We start from the raw sequence: 26,733 nt of genomic DNA on the forward strand, positions 1-26,733 counted from the left end.
GCGTTCATTATTTTTTAGGAAGCAATTCTTTTCTTTCCTAATAACACTAAAATGGATGCTCAAACATAGAAATTGAATTAAATATACATGCAGTACCCCCCCCCCCCCCTTCCACATCATGCATTGCCTCAAAATGCACAACTGAAAACTGTTATTTAATAATATTTAAAAACAATCTAACACAAAGTCTACCTTCCTTTTATTCATCATAATCTACATCATTTTTATAGAATTTAACGTGTTTTTAGTTTCCATGTTGGCTTTTGTTCATTTACCGGTAGGCCTATGAGATGAACTTTCTCTGACGTCTGCGCCGAAGAGAGTTTATTGGAGATCATTGCAATGATCACGATGCAGACTAGCTAAAATTTACTCTATGTATTATTGCAGCCCGGAGGACCGGGCTGCTCTATACATATAAGTTTAAGTGTTGGTATATGGGGATTGGGGTGGGAGTAGTTATTCAAAATTAAAGGTTTTCTAAACATTGAAAAGATTGTTAATCAGAATGTTCTTTCCCTTTATAAATTACGAGATACATAATATATTTACTTCCATAAAGTGATTCTCTAAAAATAGATATGTTTTTCACATTTAATATATAAAGTTGTTTATCATTTACTATCGAAAAAACGACAGGTCCCCTTTTTTAGATCATCGAATTTTACTTCTCGCATAAAAACGTACTATGCACACTTCGTGTTTTATATTCTAAAATTGAAAATTAAATACATTTTTGAATATAGGTGATGCATGTGTCTACCTTCAATTTATATTTTATGCAGCCAACATTTACTCGAGGAATTGAAGTTTAAAATGGATCGTTTTTGTTTGACATTTATCCGACTATAAGTTTTCCAAATATTCGCGACTATCGTCTCATCAATTAGACGCATGCCTTTTCACACGTATCGAAGCGGTTTGATGATCAAAGGTCATTTCCATTGTTTACTTTATATATTTCCCGGGCGACAATTGATGGTTACATCAATGTTTTCTTGTTATTTATTGTGTACAGCATTACGTTACAAATAAGAAAGCGAATATTACAAGAATTTAACTTTTCTTACATTGGCATTTATTACATGAAAGGAACACAACATGATGGATAGATCAAATCATAAACCATTACAAAACAAGAAAGAAACTTTCTGTATTCCAGTGGCTGACCCTCAAGCTTTTTAAAAAGCTAACCTTGTAAATCTTGTATCTTGCATACGAGTTGATTGTACGTACGAGTTGACTTTGTACAAGGTCTGTGTACGAGTTATTGTGTGTACAAGTTATCTAAATCAATATGGAAGTAGTGAAAAATTGTAGACCGAAACGCTTGGAGTTTATCTTCATCATGTGACTGTCTGTTGTCACTGTCAGGATATTGGTCTGAGAGAAAGCTGTCGAAGTTAAAAAGCAGAATTTCTCTGTGGATTTCGAAGATTATATGTAAACACAATACAAGCACAATTATCTTTATTAACAGATTAACAGGTCCAGTCCAAAGACTATTTTTACGGTCTACGTAGGTATTGATAGCTACCTAGGTATTTAAAGTTACCCAAAGTAGCTATTTTTACCTACTTTCTGCTGTACTTGCATTTTGTGGCCAGATGCAGGATCGGCGCAACATGGTGAGCACAAAATTTCTTGATACAGTCACACTGATGATAAATATGACAAAAATTTGGCCAAAAATGATTACTTCGTATATTATCAATTTTGCATAGAAACTAATGAAAAATTGCCAGTTTAGGAAGTAATCATTTTTTGGCAAAAATTTTGTCGCATTCATCGTTAGTTTGTCCGTATCAAAAAATACGGTTTTTACCATGTTGCGCGGTTTAGTCGTTTGGCCGCAAAATGCAGAAAATATATAAAGTAGGTAAAAATAGCTACTTCGGGTAGCTTTAAATACCTAGGTAGCTATTAATAGCTACGTAGGTAGAAATAGTCTTTGGACTCCGACTGGACCTGATTAAGTTTCATTAAGATTAGTTAGACATGTAGAATAATCTATAACCAGGTCCGGCACAATGTCTTGATTAAGCTATATAGCTTGATTTAGCTATATAGATTTATTAAGCTATTCGGAATAGCTTGATTAAGCTATATTGTTACAATTTTTTCTCAAATGTTTTATTTTTTCAGCATGTGCAAAAAGTCGCACCTTGGTGCAGTGTAAATATTAAACTCTGAACTCTTCTGAATACAATGCATGTAAAAATCACTCACCAAATTGCGTCTTCTTGAGAGACTTTGTACTCAAATTTTTTAAAGTTTGAGGGGCTATTGATGAGTGACCACACAGTTATTTCTTGAATGAAATTATAAAGGAGGTCAGTTATAGCCAACAAGATAATTGATTGGTAACAGTTCAACACAATGAGAAGCAATCATACTTATCCACGCCTCACCGCACTCAATAGGACACTTTCCACCAGTGCAGTTACCCAAACAATGGAAATTCATCCTTTGCTTAAAAGTATTCTACAACAGCAATGTTAAAACTTTCTGTGATTTAGGTTGTTTTTTTGAAGCCCAAAGTACATATATGAATAGTCAAATACTTGCGACTTTTTGTTTATATCTCACTAAAAACGTTTTTGTAAAAAACTGCATATAAATAGCTTTATTAAGCTATTTTAAATAGCTTAATAAAGCTATATAGCTTTATAAAGCTATATAGCTTAATCAAGACATTGTGCTGGACCTGATAACTGTGTCTATTAATAATTAGTAATATTTTGAGAAACGGCACCTTTTTGTGCGCCGTAAATAATATACAGCATTTTCAATAGGTGGCACTTTAAATAGCTCTACGGTCTGTCAATATTTTTTCTGAGAGCTAGTATAAGCGCTCTCCATGTAATTCTGTAAATGAACAAAGATAAGTATATAAAGGTCTACCCCCTCCAGAATCAGAAAGCTAACAATTTCATTTTATAGTATAGAGGGGTAGACCTATATACAGTTATCTTTCATCATTTACAGAAGTACATGGGGAGCACCTATGAGAGCTATAGACTAGTTCTGGAGCTACACAGGAGTTGGCCGATTTATCCATAAAGCAACGTAAACAACATCCAGTGAGCTAAGGGACAGAATGGCAATGCATTTATGGCGATTTGTGCTCTGGCACTTTATTTTAATAAAACTTAACTTCAACAAATGGTTTAATTCATGTCAGTCGATGTTTCTTACATTGAACAGAAATCAACTGATGAGAGTAAACATAAATTATGCAAGCAATGTGTATTATTTTTGATACAGTGAAATAATTTTAAGATGCATGCATTTTCAGAAATTGAAGATGACAGAAAACATGAGCTCATCAAAGACATTATTGAAAAACCATATTCGCCATGCAACAAGTCATAATAAGGTAAATGAAAAAAAACATAATAATGTAAATAGTTTCTTTAAATATGTTAAAAGTCTCAACTACCTTTCAGTGTATATTGTCAACCCTTGTAAAATAAAATCACATTATTTATTATTTTAATGCTTCTTTTTACTGAAACAGGCCTTGACAAAATAAAAATTAGGTCTTTAGTACAGCGTTTGAAATGATCGTGAACCCGATTGCCCGAAACGCATAAATTTTGTCCTTGGCAAACAGATTTGCAAGTATTTATGCCCAGATGGATGTGTAAAATTCTGGGATCGAATGAATAGTGAGCTGGCCCCATTCACACTGACATTATTGCTATAGAAGACAATTATTTTTTTCAGGCTAGTAGATTTTTGGGAGAGCTGACAACTTTCACTAGCAATCAGTCCTGCATGTCTAGCTAATATTACAGTGAGTTTCAAACACTGCTTTAGAATATAATATTTACATCCATGGAATACTTTCTCCTTTATTACTTAAGAAAACCCATTGCCATTAATCAGTGCATGAACAACCCTAGGCATATCACCTGTACAGATTTCTTGATCAGTGGCTGTTCCATCAATGAAATGTACAAAGACGTAGATATTATTAATACTATAATTAATCTTTTTAATCCTACTTTAAATGATTATTTAAACAGATATAAATATAAACAATAAATTGTCTTTCTTTGGTTTTTAGTATGGAAATGAATGTCGCAGCCATGGCATAAAAATTTACATATCCCCCTTACACGGATTGTGTATTTTTTTCTGCAACAGCTGTGACATTTATTACCACTCTAACAACCAAAGAAAGCATTTTATTGTTTAAGCAAACTTTTCCTACGGTACTTACATTTTTAGGGGGTTCATATTTATGCATGGTTTTCAAATTTATATTATGTTTAGAGTTTTTGAGATCGATCATAGTTCATTATCTTCACCTTTTTAGTTCACCTGAGTCACTCAGGTGACCTTTTTAGCTCACCTGAGCCAAAGGCTCAAGTGAGCTTTTCTGATCACAATCTGTCCGTTGTCTGTCGTCGTCGTCGTTGTTGTCGTTGTTGTCGTCGTTGTCGTCGTCGTCGTCGTAAACTTTTCACATTTTCATCTTCTTCTCAAGAACCACTGGGCCGATTTCAACCAAACTTCGCACAAAGTATCCTTGGGTGAAGGGAATTCAAGTTTGTTCAAATGAAGGGTCACGCCCTTTTCCAAGGGGAGATAATCATGAATTTGTTAAAAATTAATGGCATTTTTAAAAAATCTTCTTCTCCAGAACCGCTGGGCCAGGAAAGATGAAACTCATGTGGAAGCATCCTCAGGTAGTGTAGATTCAAGTTTGTTCAAATCATGACCCCCGGGGCAAGGGTGGGGCCAAAATGGCCGACCCTAGTTTTACATAGGAATATATAGGAAATATCTTTTAAAATCTTCTTCTCAAGAACCACTGGGCCAGGAAAGATGAAACTCATGTGGAAGCATCCTCAGGTAGTGTAGATTCAAGTTTGTTCAAATCATGACCCCCGGGGCAAGGGTGGGGCCAAAATGGCCGACCCAAGTTTTACATAGGAATATATAGGAAAAAACTTTAAAAATCTTCTTCTCAAGAACCACTGGGCCAGGAAAGATGAAACTCATGTGGAAGCATCCTCAGGTAGTGTAGATTCAAATTTGTTCAAATCATGACCCCCGGGGCAAGGGTGGGGCCAAAATGGCCGACCCTAGTTTTACATAGGAATGTATAGGAAAAATCTTTAAAAATCTTCTTCTCAAGAACCACTAGTACAGAAAAGATGAAACTCAAGGGGAATCATCCGCAGGTAGTGTAGATTCAAGTTTGTTCAAATCATGACCCTCGGGGCAAGGATAGGGCCAAAATGGCCAACCCAAGTTTTACATAGGAATATATAGGAAAAATCTTTAAAAATCTTCTCCTCAAGAACCACTGGGCCAGGAAAGATGAAACTCATGTGGAATCATCCCCAGGTAGTGTAGATTCAAATTTGTTCAAATCATGACCCCCGGGGCAAGGGTGGGGCCAAAATGGCCGACCCTAGTTTTACATAGGAATATATAGGAAAAATCTTTAAAAATCTTCTTCTCAAGAACCACAAAGACAGGAAAGATGAAACTCAAGTGGAATCATCCACAGGTAGTGTAGATTCAAGTTTCTTCAAATCATGACCCCCGGGGGCAAGGGTGGGGCCAAAATGGCCGACCCTAGTTTCACATAGGAATATATAGGAAAAATCTTTAAAAATCTTCTTCTTAAGAACCACTGGGCCAGGGAAGATGAAACTCATGTGGAATTATCCACAGGTAGTGCAGATTCAAGTTTGTTCAAATCATGACCCCCGGGGCAAGGGTGGGGCCAAAATGGCCGAGCCAAGTTTTACATAGGAATATATAGGAAATATCTCTAAAAATCCTTCTCAAGAACCACTGGGCCAGGAAAGATGAAACTCATGTGGAATTATCCTCAGGTAGTGTAGATTCAAGTTTGTTCAAATCATGACCCCCGGGGCTAGGGTGGGGCCAAAATGGCTGTCCCAAGTTTTACATAGGGATATATAGGGAAACCTTTTAAAATCTCCTTTTCAAGTACTTCAAAGCTATGATTAGTGATATTTATATGGAATCATCCTCAGGTAGTGTGGATTCTAGTTTGTTCAAATGATGAAGGCCTGGAAAGGGGGGGGGGTAAATTCAAGCCCGATGTGCTCAGGTGAGCGCTGTGGCCCCTGGGCCTCTTGTTCAATCTGTTTTTGTTTGACATCTGAATAATTGAATATTTTCAGCTACTTCTCTGTAACCGCTGAACCAATTTCAGCCAATTTTAGCATATGGCATATAGAGGTGAAGGGAAACAAAACTTTTGAATTTTTTGATCTTTGCCCCCTGTCCAGGGACCTGAGGGGTGGGGCATAAACCATCAAAATTAATGCCATCTTTAAAAATCTTTTTTCCTGAATGTTAAGCAGTCAAACTGTTGGTATGATTGTTACAAGCATTGAGCCTACTACCAAAATTGTGAAATTCAAGACCCCTGGTCAGTGCTGGGGTGGGGTTAGATAGATTATATAGTGAAAGTGCATTATTTCTTTGAAGATCTTCTTCTCTGCTCTTGGGTATTAAACAAACAAACTACATACATAGTTATGATGAGGAAGGATGTATCTTCTAATATTGTGAATTTCATGGTCCGTGGGTCAGAGGTTCTGTTGTTAGGACGGGGCTCTATTGTTTATATAGTGAAAATGCATTAATTCTTTGGAAATCTCCTCAGCTCCTGGGTATTAAGCAGATGGAATACCTTCATACTGTAAAATTCAATATTTTTGTGGGGTCAAATTTTCAAAATTTGAGGAGAAAATACCTTATAAGTGAACATTTTAGTGAGACACAAATTTTGTGATTTGTCCTTAAATATGGGAATTTTATTTTAAGCGAGAAGTAATTTTAGCGATATTAAAAAGCTCACTAAAGAGGCCATGACAACTAAAAACACAATTAAGGAGGAATGCCACACCAACTTTTTATTTTATAGATCTTTGAGTCATCCTTTTTAAACAAGGGTTTCAGCATTGAAAGGCCGACATTAGCTCTCAATTATTTTATATGAATTTTTTTGCATTTTTTTCAAAGAAAATGGAAAAATTTATTTACATCAAAATAAGACACTTTCTTGTAAAAATTTTGCTGTAAATGAATGCATCACATTAATATCTAATAAAATATGTGAAGAAAAGTTGATAGATATTAAAAATTTTTAAATAAAAAAATATTTATGAAAATAAAACACATAATTTGTGAATATTTTTTAAACTTGTGGTTAAAATCTTCTTAAAACCAGTCACAACTGGGGAGAACATGTTCATTAATCATATTTATAAAAGAAATTGAAACAAAATAGCGAAGTTTTAGAGAAATTATTTTTTTTTATTTTGGCCAATCCTGATCAAAATTAAACAGATCCCAACCATAATTGTACAAGTATTGGAAATGAATAACATTTCCCCAAGAACACTAGTCTGATTAGGTGTAATAAGGGTTAAAACATTATTGAACTTGACAATAAAATAGATTTCTTCATTGTAAATACACGAAGAGGCAATAAATTAGTAGTTTATTCATTTTGTGTTAATTTTGATCGGGATCAGTTTAATTTTGATCGGGTTAGGTCCAAATATTAAAAAAAATTAATTTCTCTAAAATTTCTCAATTTCGTTTCAATTTCTTTTTAAAATATGATTGACAAACATGTTCTCCTCAGTTGTGACTAGTTTTATGGTGTTTTTAACCATAGGTTTAAAAAATATTCACAAATGATTTTTTTATTTTCATAAATAATTTTTTATAAAAGAATTTAAAAAGTCTGACCAGCCTTTCTTCACATATTTTATTAGATGTTAATATGATACATTCATTTACAGCAAAATTATAACTCGAAAGCATCTTAATTGGATATAATTAATTTTTTTCATTTCCTTTGAAAAAATACAAAAAAATTCATATAAAATAATTAAGAGCTTATATTGACCTTTCAGTGCTTAAACCCTTGTTTAAAAAGGATGACTCAAAGATCTATAAAATAAAAAATTGGTGTGGCATTCCACCTTAATTTTTAGTGATTTTCAATTTTAGAGATCTTAGCATCATCACTAATAATACCAAAATTAAATCCTTGCTAAAAATTCTGCTTATACGCAGTCTATCCCAAAAGCACCGGTCCGTCGGACAAAACAGGTGAAAATCTGATTGGTCCGATGCACTATCTAGTAAAATCGGTCCGATTGTCCGAGGTTCGTTTTGGTGGATTTTAAATTTTATATTTCTATTTCATCATATAGACGCTTAATCTTATACCAAAACACACTTTTAAAAACATATTGTATTTGTTGATTGTGATTGTTTTAAAACCTGCTAAAAAAATTTGTTTGTTTCCTGTAACCCGAACGACCCATTCATATTATCCCCGAGTGGATTTTTTTTATGACAATTGGAAAAAATGCGTTTGATCAATCAGCCGATTCCATTTATTTAAAAAAAAAATTAACTTGTAGCTTTTAATAACTTGAGACACAAAATATGTCAATATAGTTTACAAATTACCTTAAATATAAAGAGTAATCATTATTGTAACAACAATTTCCCCCTACAACTTTGTGAAGTTCGCTTAATACATGTTTACTGATTCAAATGCTATGAAAAAACATCGTTATGATCATTATATGAAAAAGTTTTGGACCGGTGAAAATTCGTTTGGTCCTGTGAAATTGTGTTAACTGTCTGTCCGAATGTCCTGTGGCGATTTTTCTTTTTCGCGAAGACTGTTATACGGTATTGGCATGTGGGGACTTGATTTTGTGGTTGGAGAATGCTTAGTATAAATGCAAATGGAATTTTAATTTTCCTGGTGGTCATGAATTCATGGGTCTCTCCATGCCACAAAAAAACACAACAAAAATTGAAACCCTATTAAATAATTGAATTTACAGAAGTTATGATGAGCAAGGATTCTCCTTCCAGATTATAAATTTCAAGGCTCCATGGGTTAGAGGGTAGGAGGGGGGGGGGCTCTTATGATTATAGAATAAAAATGAATGATTGATTGATTGTATACTGTTTAACGTCCCTCTCCAGAATATTTCACTGATACGGAGACGTCACCATTGCCGGTGAAGGGCTGCAAATTTAGGCCTATGCTCGGCACTCAGGGCCTTTGAGCAGGGAGGGATCTTTATCGTGCCACACCTGCTGTGACACGGGGCCTCGGTTTATACGGTCTCATCCGAAGGACCGCCCCATTTAGTCACCTTTTACGACAAGCAAGGGGGTACTGAGGACCTATTCTAACCCGGGTCCCCACGGGGCTAAAAATGAATGAGGGCTTTGAAATCTGCTCCTTGGTATTAATTAAACAATTATGATGAACAAGGATGCCTTTTCCAAAAATTGTGAAAAGAGTTGCTCCAGGGTCAGGGGTTCCTGTGGGTTGAGGGCACTATTAATTATTACTGATTATTACTGATTAATTGAAATGCATTTTCTTTGTTCCTTTAAACTTAGTTTATACATGTAGTTATGGTGAGCAAAGGTGTCTCTTTCAAAATTACGAATATCATGGGCTCTGCATGGTTTGAAAACACAAACCAAATTCAATTGTTGGAAAGCTGTTACATGATGCTCAGGTGACCTATAAGGCCCATGAACCTCTTGTTCATTGGAAGAGAGAGTCAAGTAGGTGGTTACCAGAACAATAAAGATTGACTTCCTGATTTTTTCCTAGCTACAGATCTGCTATTTTTTCCATACTTTGCTCTGTATACAATTATACATACACTATAATTGTTCAAACATTGTTCAAACATTTTTGATTATAGATAGTTGAAGAATCTCTAATGTGGAGGCAGTATGAGATGATGAATGCTGAAAAATGTCAAGAAACTTCAAGGAAGTCAAAATACTCAAAGGACGAACCCCATAAACAAGAGAGACAAAAAAGTTCCAGAGACAGATTTTCTACACCAAGTGAAAGAAGTTCATCATTAGATCAATCCAAGCCCTCATTTTACTGGACAAAAGAGTTACAGAGAGCAAAGGAAGCCATTCCAGACAGGTATATACTGTAAATAAGGATAAGTATTCACACTTCCAACTGTTTTTTAAATGATAACTTTTTGAAAGATTAGTGCATTGATTTCTCAATATGTACTACTGAGTGTAAGTTTCACCAAGATGAAGGTCAATGCCTAATATGCATGTCAATATCCAGGCCTGTCATTGTGTCTGGAGAAGGCAGGGACTGTGGAAATTAACAAGGAATATTTTTGTACAATATTTCAATTATATTAAACAACATATTTTGCCTCCATAATGAAAGATTAGGGGGAACAAAATTTTTGTCCTATCCATTTGTCTGTCTGCCTGGTAATCTCTCTGTTTGTCTGTAAACTTGACAATAACTTTTGATTGGTTGGAGCTATGACTTTCATATTTCACAAGTACATTCCTTAATTGTGGCAAGACCTTTTTTTTTGGATTTAAACATAATTGAACTCTGACCTTGCAATTTGACCCACATTTGCTAAATTTTACTATGCTTCAACCTTGGCTTTAAGTTTTGAACTGTTGCTGCTTTGGTTTTTCATACCTGATTTTTTTGTTTACCTTGTGATAACACCTTTCCTTCAATTTACAAATATTTTTATTCATTAGGGCCCCGCAAGGATTTGCAGGTGCCCTATAGTAATCACTCTGTCTGTCTGTCCGTCCAGCTGTCTGTCTGTCATTCCTTCATCCACAAATTTTCTAATTTTTTCCTAATAACATTTTTTATGGTTGCCTAATCAAGTTCAAATTTGGTATGGTAGTTCAGTAGGCAGAAATACATATTTTGATGCTAAGTTTGTTTCTCTATGTCTTCTGGTTTGGAGCTGGGATGGTGGGGTAGATTCCTTAACTATGCATAAGAATGAATGGGCAAAGAGAGATAACTGCTGAGAATGTTACCATTGTAAACTGGGAAGGCTGTGCAATTTGTCCTTTGGGATTAATTAACCTTCCACATGAAGAAAATTCTAAGCATTATCTTTATCTGTCACATTCAGATTAATTACTGTACCGCCTCTGTCTGCAAATAAACTTTGTTTTGAAGTTAAGGTCAATTTTCAATTGAATGATGTGTACATTCTCTGAAATATGAATTTAAGATAATATTCATACTTTATTTTGGTTAAAATACTGTACACAATGATTTATGATAATTTTATTGAATTCTAAAATCAAGATATATATTAAAATATGCTTTTTAGGTCACCCGAGTAAACTTGGGTGACCTATTGCTATCCGTTTTCGTCCGTCGTCGTTTGTCGTCAGTCATGCGTTAAAATTTGAACATTTTCAGCTTCTTCTCTGAAACCACTCAACCAATTTCAACCAATTTTGGCACAAAGCATCTATGGGTGAAGGGGAACAAAAATTGTGAATTTCATGGCCTCTGCCCCCCTTGGGCCTGGGGGATGGGGCCAAAACCACTAAAATTACTGCAATCTTTAAAAATCTTCTTTACTCCTGGACATCAAGCAGTCAAACTGTTGGCATGATTGTTATCAGCATTGAGTCCTCTACCAAAATTGTGAAATTTATGGCCCCAGGGTCAGGGGTTCTTGTGCTAGGGTGGGGCTATATTGATTATATATTGAAAATGCATTATTTCTTTGAAAATCTTCTTCTCTTCTCCTGGGTTTCAAATAAACTAATTAAGTACACAGTTATAATGAGCAAGAGTGCCTCTACCAAAATTGTGAATTTTATGGCCCCAGGGTCAGGGGTTCTGGTGTTAGGGCGGGGCTCTATTGATTATATAGTGAAAATGCATTAATTCTTTGAAAATCTTCTTCTCTGCTCCTGGGTTTCAAATAAACTAAGTAAGTACATGCTTATGATAAGTAAGGATATCTCTTCTAAAATTGTGAATTTTAAGGCCCCAGGGTCAGGGGTTCTGGTGTTAGGGTGGGGCTATATTGATTATATAGTGAAAAATGCATTAATTCTTTGAAATCTTTTTCTGTACTCATAGGTATTAAGTAAACTAACTAAGTACATAGCTATGATGAGCAAGAATGCTTCTACCAAAAATTATGAATTCCATGGCCCTAGGGTCAGGGATTCTGGTGTTGGGATGGGGCTCTATAATGATTATGTAGTGAAAATGCATTAATTAGGTCTTTCCACCTTTCTGTGGAAAGACCTCTTGAAATGCTTCTGTTTATTAGGTCTTTCCACCTTTCCGGGGGAAAGACCTCTTGAAATGCTTATGTTTATTATTATTATTATTATTATTATTTTTCCGCTACGGACTTTTGATCAGAAAGACTTATCGAAAAACTTTTTAGGTCATGATACTCGACATCAAAAGTTATTTCGAAAAACAACCCAACGTATATGACCTATGTCCCCTTTCGGAGTTCTCCCCCTTTGTGCGAAAAACCGTTATTATCGCTACTCCTCCGAAACCGTAAACCGTAGAGATACAAAACCTTCAACAATGTCTACGACTACTTTAGGAGACTCTTGAATCTATTCATTGCGAAAGGATTTGTAAACCCCTACAATGAATTATTGCCCCTGAATGTTTTCGATGTTTACGATTATCAAGATCTTTTCTTAAACGACAAGGCGTAGAGACATGGGGCCAACTGCAAAAGATTCATTGACATTTGACCTTGAAATTTAGGTCAAGGTCAAAGGTCAAGGTCATTCAAAATTTGTAAAATTAAGCATTTTTTATAGCTCTTTTGTTCTTCACCAACTTTTAAATATCTTTGCATCTTCAATATGTACTCTTAAAACCATTTCAGGGATTTCATGCTTGTCCCCTAAGATTGACCCCTCTAAAAGTTAGTGCCCCTTCCAGTGTAAACCCTTGTTATCGCTACTCCTCCGAAACCGTAAACCCCAGAGATACAAAACCTTCAACAATGTCTACGACTAATTTAGTACACTCTTGAATCTATTCATTGCAAAAGGATTCGTCAACCATTTTAAGTAGTTATTGCCCCTTACAGATTCTGATGTTTTCGAAGAACTAAAAACTTTTTAACGACAAGCCGTAAAGACATTTGGACAATGCATGAGATATTTTGACCTTGAAGATTAGGTCAAGGTCAAAGGTCATGGTCATTGGAAAAATGTTAAAAATTGTTTATATATGCTTTGGAGGGAATTTGACCTTGACACTTGACTTTCATATCTGACCTTGACCTTTGACCTTGACCCAAAAGTTAAATGATATATTCATTACCTTTACCTAGATTCAGCTTCAAGTTTTAAACTCAAGTTCATAAGTTTTTTTTTTTGATGACCTTGACCTTTGACCTTGATAAATGACTTTGACCTTTGACCCCCTATTGACCCAAAGGTCTCAATCAAGCTTAAGGTCAATGAGGTATTTGTAACTCTTACTCTAACAAATGCTTATATCTCTCTCCCCCCCCCCCTTTCCTTAAAAAAAAAAAAAAAACCAGAAGCAGCATAGAGAAAATGTCTACAAGTCAAAAGTCACGATATATTGACATAAGATTCGGAGTAAAAGCAAGAAGATACCTTAAAGAAAGTGTCCTGAGAGTTTTAAGGTGAGTCTCTAAAATATTATGAAATTCTAGTGAAAATCGGCAAAATCTGCATTTTTTTCTGTCTGAAATTTAGTTAATTGCTGAGCATAAAAATTAATTAAAGCCCGTATTGGCTATTTCTGCAACTGTTGTTAATATCATTCGATTCTCCTGCTCTATTACGACATTTAAATGCCAAGTATTCTTGCGTTCTTTAGTGTATGGAATTTATTTCAATTTTATTTGGATTTAATATTAATGGAATGAATCTTGATTTCATCTGAAATTAGATTTTTTTTTCCCCCTAGAACATGTAGAATAACACAATCCCAAGAAATAGCGACTTTCAGCATAGTAAAAAGAAACACACGTTTCTTCCTTGTGTTTTCCATCTAGAATTACATGTTTAGAATTTTATTTATGCTACTTACAATGAATTTCATGCCTATTTCGGTCAGGAATGTTCATATCCGAACCCGATTCTCTGTTTTCCTTTTCCATAATTACAAACTGTCTTGCATCTCTCGCTCATCTTTCTCACATGCTCTTAAATAATTTATCGCCATCCATTTCAAACATAAAACAACTCATATCGGATATTTTCAAACATCTCTTTAATACATGTATAATGCACATATGATGCAGGTAACACATGGGACATTTCACAACGTTTTCACTTACGCTTCCGTCTTGATGCGCAGATCAAATGCATGTTATTCATATTAATAGGTATATCATAATTTTAATCAGACCCTACCTCTTACATCTTAACTTGAAAACAATCTCATTCAAGCTCATATATACACCTAGGAGCGTGTTACAATGTTTTTTTTTTGTGCTCTCTTTGTGTGATCAATGAATTCGTGCTTATCCCCGAGTCGACAACAAACAATCTAGGAAGTCTGTTTAGGGTAAAATTATACCAACTGCGAGCCCGATCTAAAATCCTAGTAGAGAAATGAGAATTTTGCTGTTTTATTTATTTTCTTGCTTTTTTCCTACTTTTTTCAGCCCAAATGATATTGAAACACTTAAAAAGGTGGAAAGACGTCTCATTGTTCTCTGAACAATTAGTTTACTAGTGTTTATTAGGTCTTTCCACCTTTCCGGGGGAAAGACCTCTTGAAATGCTTATGTTTATTATTATTATTAGGTCTTTCCACCTTTCTGTGGAAAGACCTATTGATTTCCTTCTGTTTCTTCTTTTTTATTATTTTTCCGCCGTGTGATTTTTTGTTTCAAGATTTATCGAAAAGATTTATAGTCCGTAAGAATGTACTCCGTAAAAGATTATTGCAGTTCACCCTGCGTAAATGAACCTTGACCGCTTTCGAAGTTATTGCCCCTTTCGAAAGAAATGCTTGTTATCGCTATTCCTTCGAAACCGTAAACCATAGAAGTATGAAACCTTCACCAATGTCTTCGACTAATTAAGGAGATTCTTCAATCTATTCATTGCGAAAGCATTCGGTGACCCCTTCAATGAGTTATTGCCCCTGAAACTTTTTGAATCTAACAAATAATTAATTTTTTTTTAAAACGACAAGTTGTAGAGACATGGGACTAACTGCATAAGATTCATTGACCTTTGACCTTAAAATTCATGTAAAGGTCAAAGGTCAAGGTCATTCCAGAAATGAGAAATTTAGCTCTTTTTATATCTCTTTTGTCTTTCAACATATACGTAATGTCTATGCATCATTAGTATGTACTCTTAAAACTGTTTCAAAGATTTCCTTCTTGTCCCCTAACATTAACCCCTTTAAAAGTTATTTCCCCTTGTGCGAAAAACCTTGTTATCGCTACTCCTCCGAAACCATAGACCGTAGAGACACCAAACCTTCACTAAGGTCCTCAAGGTCTTTAGGCCTAACTTCAGTATAAAAGTGCAAAAGCATCTGATGACCCCTTATATGAGTTATTGCCCTTTACTTCTTTGTACTTACTTTTAAACCTTATAACTTGAAAACTTTAAGTCATAGAAGCATGGGTTCAATTGCACTGTGACCCTTGACCTTTGACCTTGAATATTTTTTCAAGGTCAAAGGTCAAGGTCATTCTTTTTTTTTTTTTTAATTTTCATTTTTTCTATGGTTTAAGAGAGTTTTCGTTTCTTTTTCATGGAATTTAATTTTTAGGAGTCAGATATGAAACAAATTTGAAATTCAAAGAAGGTGGAAAGACCTCTTATTGTTCTGTGAACAATAAGTCTCCTAGTTATTATTTTTTTTATTATTTTTCCGCTACGGACTTTTGAACCGAAAGACTTATCAAAAAACTTTTTAGTTTATGATACTGGACATTAAAAGTTATTTCGAAAAACAACCCAACGTATATGACCTATGACCCCTTACGGAGTTCTTGCCCCTTTTATGTAAAACCTTGTTATCGCTACTCCTTCGAAACCGTAAACCGTAGAAATATGAAACCTTCACTAAAGTCTTCGACTAATTGAGAGCACTCTGGAATCTATTCATTGCGAAAGTCTTCGGTGACCCCTTCAATGAATTATTGCCCCTGAAACTTTTTGAATTTTACAAATAATTAAAAATTTTCAAAACGAGAAGTGATAGAGACATGGGACCAACTGCATAAGATTCATTGACCTTTGATTATGAAATTTTTACAAAGGTCAAAGGTCAAGGTCATTCCAAAATAGAGAAATTAAGCTTTTTTTATATCTTTTTTGTCTCTTAACATATACAAACTGTCTTAGCATCATTAATATGTACTCTTAAAACTATTTAAAAGGTTAAATTCGTATTCCGTAAGATTGACCCCATTAAAAGTTATCGCCCTTTGTGCGAAAAACCTTGTTATTGCTACTACTTCAAAACCGTAAACCGTAGAAATATGAAACCTTCAATAAAGTCTTCGACTCGTAGAGAGCACTCTGGAACCTATTCATTGTGAAAGTCTCCGGTGACCCCTTCAATGAGTTATTGCCCCTGAAACTTTTTGAATTTTACTAATAATTAAAAATTTTCAAAACGAGAAGTGATAGAGACATGGGACCAACTGCATAAGATTCATTGACCTTTGAGCTTAAAATTCATGTAAAGGTCAAAGGTCAAGGTCATTCCAAAACTGAGAAATTTAGTTCTTTTTATATCTCTTTTGTCTTTCAACATATGCTTAATGTCTATGCATCATTAACATGTACTCTTAAAACTGTTTCAAAGATTTCATTCTTGTCCCTTAAGATTGACACTATTAAAAGTTATTGCCCCTTGTGCAAAAAACATTTTATTTGCTATTGCTCCAAAACCATAAACCGAAAAGACATGAAAACTTCTCTAATGTCTGATGGGATTTTAGGCAAAACTTTTATGTTCAAGCGCAATAGGATCTGGTGACTCCTTGAATGAGTTACTGCCCTTTAATGCTTTTGTGCTTACTATTAAACCTTATAACTTTAAAACTATAAGTCATAGAGACATGAGGTTAATTACAATGTGACCCTTGACCTTTGACTTTGAATATGATTTGGAGGTCAAAGGTCAAGGTCACCTGAAAAATCTTAAATTTTCATTTTTTTCTTCTTTTAAGCCATTCCTGGTTTCTTTTTTATGAAATTTAATCTTAAAGAGATAAATTATAAATGAAATTGAAATTCAAAAGGTGGAAAGACCTCTTATTGTTCTTTGAACAATAAGTCTCCTAGTTCTTTGAAAATCTTCTTCTCTGCCCCTGTGTAATAAGCAAATGAATTACCTATATAGTTATGATGTGCAAGGGCTCTTCTTCCAGAAATGTGAATTTCCAGGCCCCTGGGTTAGGGATACCATGGGGGGGGGGGGGGGGGGGGGGGGCTCGACTTATATACTGAAAATGAATTGTTTGAAATCTCCCTGCTCCTTGGTATAAATCAAACATTTTTGATAAGCAAGTGTGCCTTTTCAAAAAATTTTGCAATGTGTGGACCTAGGGTCAGGGGTTCATGTGTGGACTGGGCACCTCTGATTATTGCTGAATATTACTGATTAGTTAATATGCATTTTTTGTTCCCCTACCTTGGCTATTAAGGAGGCTTGGGGGTCAACAAATTAAAAACAAATTAACCACCAGATATAACTTACATTTTTAGATATGATATCTTTAGCTGTCAACTATCATTTGACAAAGAAATTCATACATATCAATTTTAAAATTTGATTATTTTGGTATATCTTTATATGGAGATCTTCTTCTAAAGGAGATTGAAATATTCTAAAAATGGCAACGACCACCCAGCCCCTTTAAGTAACCGAACTAAGCAATTACTAAGTTTATAGTTATGATTAGCAATGGTGCCAGCCTCTTTCAAAATTAAGAATGCCAAAGCATCTACCTTAAAACATGAACTAAATTCAATCGTTTGAAAGTTGTTGTATGATTCTCAGGTGACCTATAAGGCCCATGGGCCTCTTGTTTATTATTACTATTTTATTTTTTTTATTATTTATTTATTTTTATTTTTTTGCTGCCTTAATGATGTTAATTTTAACACGTAATCAGATAGTAACCCCATTCCGTCAGTGCTGAAAAAGTTCTTATTGTAAATTTAGAAGACACCCCTGTCAACGCGCGATCGGCAACGCAGATCAAAAGATTGAAGAAGAAAGTATTGTAGGGGGTAAATTTAAATAGTTTTGTATGTGCTGGAGTGTAACCAGCTGAAAATAAAATTAGAAAACATTTAATTTAGATAATTATCTACAGTTTAGGATTTACCAAGAGTAAATTTGTTTCACAGTTTCTGTGCAAATGCTACCGATCAAAGCGACAATGTTCGAAATATCAAATTTTCATGCTTTGAAATAGTTTATTGTTGTTATTACCTACGAACATTTGCTGCTTTTGTTATGTAACGGTTCTTGGAAGTATGAACTAAATGATTTTAAAATTAAAACTACAAACATTATCTTAAAACAAATTTTAACTGGAAAATTTGACAACCGCGAGGCGATCGTCAACGACATGTATCTTTTTATGAAGCGATCATACAACATAGAAATAGCAATCGTACAACACACAAAATAAGAATAGCTCAAATCAGAGAATCTTGTCTCAAAAAGTTTATTTTGATATACAATAGATATTTTACATTTAAATTAGGCAATCAGTCATTGTTATATACCTTTTAAACTCTTAAAATTGCCCTACAGTAATATAGAAAATTGAAATTAATTACGTAGATTAAAGAGATACAATTGAAAAAGAGTTTGATGGCTAACAAAAATGTAAAGTAGAAATTTTACCTCAATTTTCATAACAGTGTCAACCCCCCCCCCCCCCCCCCCAAAAAAAAAAAACCCCTAAATATCTTAGATGGTTTATCATGCAAAGTGTAAGTAAAGGAACATTTTCTAAACTCAAAATTCAGTTTCGGAAATGTGTTGTGTGGGATGGAGGGAGGGGTGTTATGATTCAAGTTCTTGAACAACCAACTTTTATCCAAAAATTACCAGCTGCCTTACCCGGATTTGACTATATACTGCAAAAGGGGGACAACCAGTCTATTGGTTTAGCCCCCCCCCTTTCAATTTGCTTCCGACGCCTATGAAAGTAAAGTTTTCACCCCACCCCACCCCCGATTCTACAATTCTGTACATGTACGTGCATGATATTAAAATTGGCAATTAATAAAAAAAAAATACTACTACTAATAATAATAACAGTTTTCAGTAAATTAAAAAATATCCTGTTATACATAATGCTGTTATATTAACACGTGCGTGTACAACACATTTTTACTGAAAACATTTAATGAAAATATTCAGTAAAATTGCTAGGTATGCAAATTCCTTTGATCGTTATTTTCACAGTATTAATACATATCTTCTTTATTTTCTGAAAAAAAAAATCAGTTTTTGATATGTATGCCAATTCCTGTAATTGAACTGCCATTTCATATACAATAAAATTTTTTTTGTCTATATTACTAAAAATTCTGTCCTATAACACTCTATAGGTATCTGTTATAAACAATAATCAAATAATATCAAGTTTTAGGGTTCCATGGAGTTTTAAATTTTGTTCTCTTAAAATACGGACATTATTCAACTAATATACAAGAATGTCAGTTAAATTCGCTCTTTCCCTCTCGAAAATCAAATGCTAGGTATCTCGTTCTATTTCGACAGACTTTCCACCCACACCACATGGCTATCTATTACTTTATTTCATTAAAAGTATTTTATAAATTCCAAGTTGCACGATCGCATGTTTATCATATTTTCTTTGTTGTACGATCGCATATAGAGTCGTTGCCGATAGCCAAAACGTTTTGCAAGTGTGCACTCTAAAACAATATTTAAACGCTTTCTATTTGATTAAGAACTTCAAATCGGATTTAAAATTTGATTTACCTATTTACAATGCAAATGTGCCTTTTGGACTGTCGGGTATACGTAATAAGGTAAGAAATACCACTTAAACGAGCTTCGTGTGTCACGTTAGGGCAGTCATGTTCAAGGAAAACTTAAATTCAACATAATATATGGTGATTTTTAATGCGTAGAGGACATTTATGGTGTTAAACATGTCTAGTAGCATTTAAAAAGTCAGAAATGTTGAAGGAAAATTGCAAGGAAATAGGACAAAATAATGTTTTATTTAACCTCATCTTCCTCATGTTATTGAATTTAACTATCGGCGTTGCAGATCACATCAGCATTGCCGATCGCGCGTTGACAGGGGTAGACGAAAAGGATTAGAGAGCAGTACAATTAATCCCCTGGGATTTATTATCTTGCTTGCTACAGAAAATTTAGAGGCTTATCTTAATCTGTCACATGAAGATTAATGAACACCTTTGTCTGCAACTGATGTTTGTTTTGAAGTTGAGATCAACCCTGGGTGATATTTGCATTCACTGAAGGCTTGCATTTTATAAAAAATTTCCTGCTTAAATCTTTTTTAAATACACATTTAATTTAGTTTTGTTTATAAGACATGAGGTTTTCCCTGTTTTATGTAAATACAAGGTCACTATTTATAGGTTTTTGGACATTCAGGAATTATCTTGAAATTTTCAAAATATTGTTACAGTAACAGTTGTTACTTATAATCTTCATATATTTAAAAAGAAAAAAAGTAATCAAGTAAAACTCTCATTCAATGAGCTGCACCCTTATATTTCTACCTCTCAGCGGGGCCCTTGCTGACTGGTCAGTTTTTTAGTTTCAACTTGACAGAGTTTTAATCAACTTTTAACAAAAATTGAACCATGTCAGTAACTTTTGAACAGTAATAGTGCTAGGCCTATTATATTTCACAGGTATTTACCTTGCAACATGGCCATTTCTTGGGTATCTACAATTCTGACCCATGGACCCTGACCCATGAGTTTGGTCTTTTTTTTTCAATTTTGATATTGGCCATTGCTTTTGAAATAGTTCCAGGGCTTTTCTATTTCATGGGTGTGTTCCTTGTTTGAAAACTTTCCTTTGGTTACCAATAATTTTGACTCTTCACTTTAAGATTTGAACTTATTTTCAAAACAAGAGGCCCATGGGCCACATCGCTCACCTGAGCACTAAGGGTAGGAAAAAGTAGAAAATGATTTTTTATTGTAAAGTTTAAATCCAAAAGTAGTCCCATGACCAATCATGGATTTGTATTTTTTAGAAAATAATTTTTAAAGAATTTTCCTATATATATCTTTGAAAACTTTGGTCGGCCATTTTGGCCCCACCTTACCCCCGGGGGTCATTATTTGAACAAACTTGAATCCACACTACCTGAGCATGCTTCCATATAAATATGATGAATTATGGCTTTGTCATTCTTGAGAAGAAGATTTTTAAAGAATTTTCCTATATATTTCTATGTAAAACTTTGGTCGGCCATTTTGGCCCCTCCTACCCCCAGGGGTCATGATTTGAACAAACTTGAATCCACACTACCTGAGCATGCTTCCATATAAATATGATGAATTATGGCTTTGTCATTCTTGAGAAGAAGATTTTTAAAGAATTTTCCTATATATTTCTATGTAAAACTTTGGTCGGCCATTTTGGCCCCGTCCTACCCCCGGGGGTCATGATTTGAACAAACTTGAATCTACACTACCTGAGGATGTTTCTCCATAAGTTTCATCTTTCCTGACACAGTGGTTCTTGAGAAGAAGATTTTTAAAATATGCCACCAAATTTTCATTTATTCCAAATTATCTCCCCTTGAATGAGGCTGGGCCCTTCATTTGAACAAACTTGAATCCCTTTCACCCAAGGATGCTTTGTGGCAGGTTTGGTTGAAATTGGCCCAGCGGTTCTTGAGAAGAAGTCGAAAATGTGAAAAGTTTACAGACAGACGGACGCCGGACAAAATGTGATCAGAAAAGCTCACTTGAGCTTTCAGCTCAGGTGAGCTAAAAAACTTTAATCTTAGCCTTAACTCTAAAATTGTTGATTCAAATGCCTTCTTGTATCACAGGCGTTTCTTGTAATAATACCTTATTTGGGTATAATTATTTCTGATCTCTGAAATGTTAAAATTATTGCTATTTCTGGAATTTTGCAATTTAATTAAAATTAGATGTCAGATCTGTTAGTGTAGTGAGTATGCGAGCAGATCTAACATCTTATTTTAATTAGATTGGGAATTTTGCAATATCCATGTTTGAACTAAATGAAATTTTCTTTGTACATATATCTTTTTATACACAATCCACTTCTTCATCGAAAATTCCATACAATATTGTACATAAATGTATTAAATTGTATATTGATTGATTTTGGTGGATTTTTAGGTGGGACCACAGTGGTTACAAGGAGTTACATCCAGAAGAATTCCAAAGTGGATCTGAGACAGACAACAAATGTAAAAGTTCTGAGTAAGAATACATAAACACACAAGTTTGTATAAGTAACATTGTGGGCCTTATTCAGAAAAGTTCAAATCAATTTATTATGTTCCCCAAACGAAGTTGGGGAACATATTGTTTTTACTCTGTTTTTTATTAAGGTCTTCCGTCTTCACGGAAGACCTTATAGTGATTCTACTGTTTCTTATTATTATTATGTTCCCCAAACGAAGTTGGGGAACATATTGGTTTTACTCTGTTTCTTATTATTATTATTATTATTATTCTTCTTCTTCTTCCTGGAACTTTTTTGTCCGGGAATGATCTTGTAAACTGTTCGTCCGATGTAGGTAAAACCTTTTTAGGGTTAGTAGACATGTTATGTAGATTTGCGGAATCAAGGTCATTTTGCGCGCACGTGCTTGCAAGAGCGTGCACGTGCAACACGTGAAATGACCAATATAATAGATATAGCCACAACTGTTCTATTTTTAGATGAAATGCTTTGAAACTCATAATGTGAGGATATATTAGTAGTATAGACATGACAACATGGTGAAAATAGCAAGATCTCACGCGCATGCACGTGCACTTCGCTCTGATTGGCTGACACTAAAGTCTCAATATCTTTCTTGTTTTTTGACGAAATCCTTTGAAATTTTGAATATAGCCATGCATTAGGATATCCTACAACATGAAATAAAGCAATTATCATGAAAACACGTGCATGCACGTGCGCTGCAATCTGATTAGCTGAAACTTTAAACAGCTATAACTCCCTTGGTTTTCAACCAAACAGGATGGGATTTGGAACATAGATAGATATAATGGACTTCTACAAGTAGGTATGGTCACCATGCACATGCAAACACGTGCGTGTACATGGGCTGCAATCTGATTGGCTGAAACTTTAAACAGCTATAACTCCCTTAGTTTTCACCCAAAAGGGGTGGAATTTAGAACATAGATAGATGTAATGGACTTCTACAAGAAGGTATGGTCACCATGCTCATGTATGCACGTGCGTGCATGTGAAATGAGTAAAATCAAACATACACTTGAATGAGCGTATTTTTTAAAAATAATTTTGGATTAAATACTTTAATATTCAGTGTATTAAAAATATAGATTGTGTAGAAAAGATGATATGGTCATGACGCACATGCATTCACATGTGCACGCGTGCAATGCTAAAGTTTAAATGATTTTTGTACACTTCTTTGTAAATGTTGTTAAAATCTCAGATGCATAGAGTTTGTCTTATTTAATGAAGCTTACAGGGAATATGGCACCAAAACGGAGTTGGGAGCATTTGGGGAACATCTGTAACGGTCCCTGTTACAATTAGCACTAGTTATTATTATTCTTATTTTTTAGACAAATTTTGTGCACGCGATATCTCGAGAACTATTCATCGGTTTTTTATCAAACTTTCAGGGATGATGCGCTCTTATATGCCATTGATAATTTTGGAAGAATTTTGGAACAACTCGCTTTTGGTGCCAAGTTATGGGCATTTTCCTGATTTTAAAATGAAATTTTGTCAGTTCGAGATCTAAAGAACTACTAAAGATATGAACTGGAGACTTATTGGAGAACATAGGGCATGACTTCTAGATATGCGGAATGTCCTTTTCGTGTGTCGTCAGTACTTACGGTCGCTACCGGAAGCGAATTAAAAAAATCAAAATTTTCAACTTTTTTGTTTTTCATTATTTTTCTTTGATTTTTATAGGGTTAATAGAGACTCCTAAATGAATGCGAAATGTGTAATTTGTTTTAGAATTAAAGAAGACAATCTCGAGATATTCGCATTTAAAAATTTGAAGCGGTGTTCCCGATGGCGTAATGGTTAGCGCGTTGGATTTTCACGCGGGCGACCCGAGTTCGATCCCCAGTGTGACCGATACTTTTTTCCGACTTTTTCAGCTAGATTTTTCGTTTTTTTTATTTCAGAATCGGACGGAAGACCTCTCGTTGCTCGCAACGAGATCGTTTCTAGTTAAGGTCTTCCGTCTCCAACGGAAGTCCTTATTGTTTTCGTTCGGTTTCTTTTTCCCTATTATTATTATTTTTCTTACCGATTTTGTGCAAGCGATTTCTCGGAAACGGCTCGCTTGATTTTCACCAAACTTTCCGATCTGATAGATATTCATCTGAACCTTGTCGGAAATTTTCGACGTTGATGACGTTACTTCCGGTCGTGAGATATGGACGATTTTCTGATTTTTAGAGGGTCAGCTTGTCCTGAGATCTCCTCCTAAACGATTGAAGATATCGACTTGAGATTTTCAGTGAAGGTAGAAGAAGGATAGTAGATGTGACATTTTGCATATAGAGCTTTCCAGGTGAAAAGGCATCGACGCTCGCCTGGGCTCGAAAAATGGGCTCATACGCATCTCGCAAAAATTGATACGTTTTCTTTTATATCTTTTTACTGGTTAATATTTTGTTAAAACATATATAATAAAAAATGTGCAATATAGTAAGCCCTTTCATTTGATATCAAGAAAATGGGGTTAGCCCTTCAAATTAGGGGCATAGAGGGGCCAAAAGTCTCTCGTCTTTAACTCTTTAATGATCAATATTTTGTGATACATTACTGAAGCAAAGATATTCAACTTAACAATTTGCAACAATATATACTAATAATTTGATCATATGTTTCGTAATAAAGGGTCACAAGGTGCTAGAATGCTGAATCTTTGACGCTTTATATCTCGAAAAACGTGAATATTTTGATAAGCAATATTGAACAAAAGATGGTCAAAATAATGTTCCCAACTTTATGCATACTTTTAATTTGTTCAATTTTTTCCGTCGACATTTCCGTTGTAAACCGGAAGTACATGTAATTTAAATACATGTACGTGTATAGCAATTTTTTTTCCATTTTCTAATGAATGTAATTGTTCATTGATTCGTAGCATCTTAATGTTTCCACCGGAAGTACGGTTCGTTCAAACCGGAAGTTGTCTAAAAATGAGTATTTTCCATCGAAACTTTCAGGGATGATTACTGCATGCTTGATGTAGAGTTGAAAGTAGCTTTGAGCACATGCAGTCGCACCGGAACTGAAGAAGTAGAACCGGAAGTTGATTGGAATTGATAGATCCTACATTTTTGTATGTTTCTAAACATAATTTGGAGAATTCTTGCGCTTTTTGACATTTTTTATCCCATGAGTGGAACTATCCCAACACAGGTCTTATTCCATCAGATATCGGAAGGAAGATCTACTCGTTGCTTGCAACGAGATCGCATCTAGTTAGGGTCTTCCGTCTCCAACGGAAGAACCTTCTATTATTCTATTGTTTCTTTTTCACTATTATTATTATTATTATTTTTCTTCGTCCAAATTTTGTGCAGACGATTTCTCAGAGATGCATGGACGGATTTCCTTGAAATTTTCAGAGATGATGTATCATGATCTAATCTTGATCCATTTTTTTTTATTTTTGAAAAATCACTTCCGGTCAGAAGTTATCGCATTTTAATCGAATTTTTAGTGACCATTTTGTCGACACAAAAACTCAAAAACAACAAAAGCTAGAATGTTGTCGTTTTCAGGACTAATAGATGACATGCTGTAGTTTTGCATCATACTTTCAAATTTTCCGTCATTGCTTCCGGTCGATACCGGAAGCGAATTTAAAAAAACGCAATTTTTCAACTTTTTTGTTTTCCAATATTTTTCTTTGATATTAGATATCTTAACAGTGACTCTTTTGCGAATGCGAAATATGTAATTTGTTTTAGAATCAAAAATGGCAATCTCGAGATTTTCGTATTTAAAAATATGAAGCGGTGTTTTCAATGGCCGAATGGTTAGTGCGTCGGATTGTTCGGGGGGGCGACCCGGGTTCGCTCCCCCGAATGTGCAATTTGTTTTATCACTTTTTCTGCTAGATTTTTCGTTTTTTACTTCAGAATCGGACGGAAGACCCACTCGTTGCTCGCAACGAGATCGTATCTAGTTATTATTATTTTTCTTCTTCTTCCTGGGTACTTTTTTGTCCGCAAGTGATCTTGTAAACTATTCACCCGAAATAGGTAAAACCTTTTTAGGGTTAGTAGACATGTTATGTAGATTTGCGGAATCAAGGTCATTTTCCGCGCACGTGCTTGCAAGAGGGTGCACGTGCAACACGTGGAAATGACCAATATAATAGATATAGCTGTAACTTTTCTATTTTTTGACTATGTGCTTTGAAACTCATAATATAAGTATATATTAGTGCTATAGGCATGATGACATGTTCCTCGCGCACGTGCTTGCAAGAGCGCGCACGTGCAACACGTGAAATGACATATAATAGATATAGCCGCAACTTTTCTATTTCTTGATGAAATGCTTTGAAACTCATAATATGAGGATATATTAGTAGTATAGACATGATGACATGGTCAAAATAGCAAGATCTCACGCGCATGCGCATGCACTTTGCTTTGATT

General features: G+C 34.7%; 1 protein-coding gene across 1 annotated transcript in view; it reads left to right on the top strand.

Annotated features, from left to right (window-relative positions):
- Positions 1 to 1,424: 1,424 nt before the first annotated feature.
- Positions 1,425 to 26,733, top strand: part of LOC134258513 (uncharacterized protein NKAPD1-like) — a 29,527-nt gene continuing 4,218 nt past the window's right edge. Inside the window, exons 1-4 of the mRNA XM_062741076.1 lie at positions 1,425 to 1,443; positions 3,299 to 3,379; positions 9,759 to 9,994; positions 22,225 to 22,308. Coding sequence (XP_062597060.1) covers positions 3,308 to 3,379; positions 9,759 to 9,994; positions 22,225 to 22,308 — 392 coding nt within the window. The 5' untranslated portion in view covers positions 1,425 to 1,443; positions 3,299 to 3,307. The remainder of the gene's footprint in view (positions 1,444 to 3,298; positions 3,380 to 9,758; positions 9,995 to 22,224; positions 22,309 to 26,733) is intronic.

Source organism: Saccostrea cucullata, unplaced genomic scaffold, assembly GCF_032062105.1.
Source record: "Saccostrea cucullata isolate Sc308-1 unplaced genomic scaffold, CSIRO_AGI_Scuc_v1 ctg1589, whole genome shotgun sequence".
Taxonomy (NCBI): Eukaryota; Metazoa; Mollusca; class Bivalvia; order Ostreida; family Ostreidae; genus Saccostrea; species Saccostrea cuccullata.